Source organism: Pterocles gutturalis, unplaced genomic scaffold (genome assembly GCF_000699245.1).
Source record: "Pterocles gutturalis isolate BGI_N339 unplaced genomic scaffold, ASM69924v1 scaffold4443, whole genome shotgun sequence".
Classification (NCBI taxonomy): Eukaryota; Metazoa; Chordata; class Aves; order Pterocliformes; family Pteroclidae; genus Pterocles; species Pterocles gutturalis.
Genome location: NW_010122796.1, coordinates 1 through 5,523, shown reverse-complemented (window position 1 = coordinate 5,523; position 5,523 = coordinate 1). Strand labels below are relative to the sequence as shown.

Here is a 5,523-nt window from a genome sequence, read left to right as displayed (position 1 = left end):
CAGATTTCAGCCCAAACCATTAGCCAGAAGATCCATCTTTTTAAGTAGTAAAAGGAAGTAAGTATTAAGAAGGTATAATTTTAAATAGGAGGAAGAAGTAGAAGCCAATCCTAAATGCTGGTTCTTTCTCCACAGGGCTCCAGGAGAGGAAGGAGACAGTGCGAGGAGTGTATTCAGTCATTGACCAGCTCTCCCGCACCCATCTCAGCACCTTGGAGCGTCTCATCTTCCACCTGGTGAGGTACGTTGGGCTAGGGCAACGGGCAAGGGGAGGATGCTCGGGCATCCTTCATACTGAAATACCTGAGACCAAAAGCAGGGTGGGGAGGGGAAAAGCAAGAGCTTTCAGGACCATCATGTGTCCCAGGAGGTGGCCACAGAGCTGTTTCTCTTGTGTTGTGAGCAACCTCTGCAGAGCTGCGGTTGCTCGTGGTGCCTCTTGCCACGTTGATTGTTTGCCTGCCTTGGGCACACCTGAGATGCCTTCAGGTCTTGCTAACAGAGTAAGATTGCGCCGTAGAAATGTCCTTTCCTCTGCTCATCCATGGCCATGTGGAAGAGCTGCTGAGAAGGTGCCTTCACCTCTGACTTCTCTCTTAATCCCTACTTTTTTTTAGGATTGCCCTCCAGGAAGAGACCAATCGCATGTCAGCGAACGCCTTGGCCATTGTCTTTGCTCCCTGTATCCTCCGCTGCCCCGATACAACGGACCCGCTGCAGAGTGTTCAGGACATCAGTAAAACAACCACGTAAGAACATGATGCTGGATGATCCAGCTCCATAACCATTACCACCACTCACATCTTGATAACCCTTAGTATGGTCAAATGGCTCAAGAATAGAGCTCTTTAGGCTGAAAGAGGAGATTTAGATGAGATATTAGGAAGAAATTTTTTTCCTGTGCAGGGGGTGAGGCGCTGGCCCAGGTTGCCCAGAGAAGTTGTGGATGCCCCATCCCTGGAGGGGTTCAGGGCCAGGCTGGATGAAGCTTTGAGCAACCTGGGCTGGTGGGAGGTGTCCCTGCCCATGGCAGGGGGTTGGAACTGGATGGTCTTTAAGGTCCCTTCCAACCCAAACCATTCTGTGATTCTATGAAATAGATTTTAAAATAGATAATGGAAACAATGGTAATAATGGAAACCATCCAGTGAAGGGCTGGACTTCTGAGAGAGGTGGTTTGACCTCCAGTAGGCATTAAAATTGTTGGTGCTTGGAGACCCAGCTGGTAGGAGCACTCATCCTTCAAGAGGATTTCTTTGTAGCTTCTCCCTTAGACTTCAGCTATAGCACATCCTCTAATTTTATTAAGCGGAAAGGATTGAGTCTGAATTAGTGCATTGTAAGCAACCTGCGTTTCCCAGTTTTGTATCTCCATGACCCCTCTTCCAGGAGGGAAGTTTCTCTACTGGGATCCTTTGGGGTCTTTAATTTCTCTACTCCCAGTTCTTCGATACATCCCTAGCCCTAGCGTTTCCTCCTCCCATTTTGTCTTCTTTTGGATTTTGTTCCCCCCTTAGTTGCGTAGAATTAATCGTCATCGAGCAGATGAACAAATACAAGGCTCGTCTCAAGGACATCAACAGCCTGGAGTTTGCGGAGAACAAAGCCAAGAGCCGCCTCTCCTTGATCCGCAGATCGATGGTGAGATGCCAAAGCCATTTCCATTCCCTTCTGTCCTCTCCTTGCCCCCAAACCAACGTTCCCTTGTCTTCTCCTGCTTATCCCAGCCTCCCAAACCCCTCGCAACCTCCCAGGACAGGGACCCTCAGCCCCGTGATGGCTCCTCACCTTGGCAGGGAGTCATGCCAAAGCACGAAGAGGTGGGAACGGTCCATGGAAACATGGTTGCTCCAACTCAGATGTTCCTAATCAGTGTTTCCACTTTCATTCGAGCTTGTTTGGTCCTGGGTTGAGTCAAGCCTTTCATTGACTGGCTCAACATCACCCTGTGGGAGACCTGGACCATCCTTTTTTGTGCTTGTTTGCATTCTCTGAACCCAAAATGAGCTCCCTGAAGGCTCGCCCCGCTCCCACACTGCCTTTTTGGGGACCTCAAACCCATCTCATTGAGCTTCCATGCTTCCCGGGGTGCCGGCGGGCTGTGGATGCACCCTGCGCTTGGCTTGGCGGGCTGCGGGAGAGGGACGCACTCAGCAGTGCAGTTTGGTCGTCCCAGGCTCAGGCTAAAGAGCCGAGCAGCCCCTCTGCTTGGAGGTGCCCACTGTGGTCATCAGGGACACGTTGCTCCTGCTTTTTTGGGGATGAAATTCAGGCAGCGGTTGCCCAAGGTCGTGGGGCTGGTGCTGCAGAACTGCCCCGCTCGTCCCAGTTAAAAAAAAAAAAAAAACCCACACCATAAAAAAACATTAAATTGAACAAAAACGGGTTTTTTGGAGGGGCGACAGCATGTGCACTCTAACCTTCTGCTTTCCTTTTCATCTCCTCTCTAATCCAGAAACCCGTACTAATTGCAGTTAGATTTATGAGCATAACCCGCAGTTCAATCCCGGTATGTATTAACTGCAGCGCGCCCTGCGCCAGCCACCGCGTCCCTCCGTTGTCTGTCACCGCCGCTCATTCCAGCCCCTTCCCACCGGCCATCGTCCGTGACTTTGTCTGTCCCGTCCCCAAGCAGGCGCCATTCCTCAGGGCCACCATTTCTCTCTGCAGGTCCCCTGGCGCAGCTGGCGCTTGGCCATCCCTGCACACAGCTCCTCAAAAAACGGCTTTCCACCCTTTTCCCCTTCCTACTATGTTTTTTAAATTTTATTTTATTTTTCCGTCCTGTGCTTCCCTCTGTTTTGCTTTGACTTACCCCTTCTGTCCCACCCTATTTTCTGCTCACTCTGGATGCGTTGCAGCAACAAGTTGCTTTCGCAATGCTGCTGTATTTTGAGATGGTGGATAAAACCCCCTGGCTTGGGTGCCTCAGAGATCACGAGGCATCCAAAGGTCACCTCCACCTTCTTGGAGGTGGAGCGCCACCACCACCACCTTGAACGCAAGGTCAGGACGCCCAGGTTTGGGTTGAGATGGGTCCAGCAACCCCTGTGTCGCCCAACTCCGTCTCAGCTTGAGTTTGAGTTCCCAATGAGACCGTGACGGGCGAGAAAAGCGCTTGGAGGTTTTTGGGGATGCTCGTGGGGCTGTTTCCCTTCCTACCGGGCTCAGCCTATGATGCTTCTCCCCATCCTTGAGCATCAGCGAGGGTCAGGAGATGCAGAAAAGCAAAACTTGAGCTCTGCTCCCCTGATGCTGTGTCACAAGCATACTCTTTCACAGGGGCTTAAGTCCATGAGCCGGTGGGATCTTTGGGATCTCCAGGGTTTTGGCTTCAGCTCAGGAGCCCACATAAGAAGGTATCACCAGATGTGGAGCGCAGGAGCGCTGATCAGTTTGGGTTCTTGAAGTTAGAAGAGATTTGTCTGGTTATGATATCAGTTAAGATAAAAGCTTTTTACTGTCTGTGGTGTCCATCCCCCAAATCTATCGTTTTCTTCTACTCTGTGGAGCAGATCCGTGGAGCTGGTCCCCAAAAGGTTAAAGCAGCCGCATGTATAATGTTCCTCCATATGTACTACCGCTGTTTGAGTCCTTTTCCATCACTGGTTTTAATATTAAAAAAAATCCAGATGGTTCTTCAGAGCTTTTCAGCAGGGATTGCTACATTAAATCTCCCTGTTTAACAGCGGGTGCAAAAATTAACTTTTATTGTCTTCTAACAGACCGTTGGCGGTGGTCTTTGATAATTACATGAGATCAGAGTGTGGGCAACGGGATTAGCTGTGAGTCAGCGTTTGCCGAAGGAGTTGGTGGAGACCCTTGTGACACTCTGGAAAGACCAAGGGTGGGCGAGGGAAGGATGCAAGACACGATCTAACGATAAAGCAGGAGCCGGGTGCCCTGAAATCAAAGCCCTGGTCATGCTCTCCACCCAAAGCCAACATGGCCACCTGGCAGGCCAAGCTTCCTACCACGTGGGCTTTGCAGAAACCCGTCCTGCCACCAGCTGGGCTTGCTTTGAAGTCCAAGTTGCGCTTGGTCCATCAGCTGGTCCATCAGCACCATCTTCACTGCCTCCATCTTCACCACCTTCATCCTTGTCCCCTCCAATGTGTTGAGTCCTTCTGGTCCCTCTCTCCCAGCCTGGGGTGAGATTTTGGAGGGTCCTGGGTGTGAGTGCTGGTGGCACACTGAGGACCGATGGCCAGGCCCGTCTTCTTTGCTCCTGGGGAGAGCAGCGTGGTTGGCACCTGAGATATTTGCAAAATCACCTTGGCTTGGAGGTGGTGACACCATTGTCTATCTTCAGGGCAAAGGACGTGTGCGACGTGGCGCCTACCCCAGCCCGACCTCTCCTGTCGCCGTGCGCTTGCCCTCGGTGACGGATGTCCCTGAGGAGACCATGAGCAGCGAGGAAGCCATGGAGATGGAGGTGACGGAGCAGCAGCAAGCAGCCATGCAGCAAGAGGAGAAGGTGCTGACCGAGCAGATTGAGAGCCTGCAGAAAGAAAAGTGAGTCTGGCCAGGGGTTCAAGCCCCTGTAGGTTACACTCGGATGTTATTTGACATAATCTGGTTGATGTGCTGATCGCAGGGCGACCTAGAGGACTCTGTCCCTCCATGATCTCTTGTGTAGGCACATCCCTTTCTTCTCCCCGCCTGTTCGGTCCCGATCGGTCAATGGGACTGGGTCACTTTTTGACAGGGAGGAGCTGACGTTCGAGATGTTGACACTGGAGCCCCGCGCCTCCGACGACGAGACCCTTGAGTCCGAAGCCTCCATCGGAACCGCTGACAGCTCCGAAAATCTGAACTTTGACTCCGAAGGAGCCATCTCCGATCGTTCGGGTAAATCCAGGTGTTCTTGGGTTTATCGTCGAATGGGTTGGGTTGGGTTGGAAGGGACCTTCCATGGTTATCTAGTCCAACCCTCGAAAGTGAGTGGGGACATCTTCAATTAGATCAGGTTGCTCAGGTTTTTTGATAGCTTGGGGAGGGTTTATCTGGGTTTTGCTGCCCGCTCTTGATGTACAACAATTTAAATGGGTTTTTAAGTAAATAATTTAATTAAAAAGAGGGGGATTAATTGTTAGAACTCATGGACCTGGGAGGGTGAGTGGTAGCACCACAGGTTTGGTGGGGAGGTGAGCGCTCCTCCAGTGCCACCATGTCATCCCAGGTGACTCTACCCTTGGCAAGGTGCCGGGAATGTCATCCTGACTTCATGGCATGTGTCCCTGGGTGGGGGGGTGCCAAGATGTTGAGGTGTTTCAGGAGTGTTAATCCTCCGCTGGTCCTTTCCCCCCCCCCACCCAGAGAGAAGTGTAGCACTTACCTCCCAGCGCCCCACAAAGGCAGAGGGGCCGAGCCGCCTGCGACGGCACCCCAGGATGCAGCCGGAGCCGGCGGACCCGCCCGACGCCTCCATCTCCTCCTCTTCCTCTTCCCAATCGTCCACTTCCTGCTTGCCCCACCTGCCCCGCAAGCGCTTCCAGATGTACTCCAAATCGCCTTTCTACC

General features: G+C 52.2%; 1 protein-coding gene across 1 annotated transcript in view; it reads left to right on the top strand.

The window, feature by feature from the left end:
* The window catches only part of MYO9A (myosin IXA), a gene marked incomplete at both ends in the record, with an annotated part of 26,817 nt that extends 21,317 nt beyond the window's left edge, over positions 1-5,500 (top strand). The window contains 7 exons of the mRNA XM_010077631.1: positions 136-241; positions 618-749; positions 1,518-1,641; positions 2,456-2,509; positions 4,313-4,515; positions 4,709-4,851; positions 5,320-5,500. Of these exons, the coding sequence (XP_010075933.1) occupies positions 136-241; positions 618-749; positions 1,518-1,641; positions 2,456-2,509; positions 4,313-4,515; positions 4,709-4,851; positions 5,320-5,500 (943 nt within the window). The remainder of the gene's footprint in view (positions 1-135; positions 242-617; positions 750-1,517; positions 1,642-2,455; positions 2,510-4,312; positions 4,516-4,708; positions 4,852-5,319) is intronic.
* Positions 5,501-5,523: the final 23 nt, after the last annotated feature.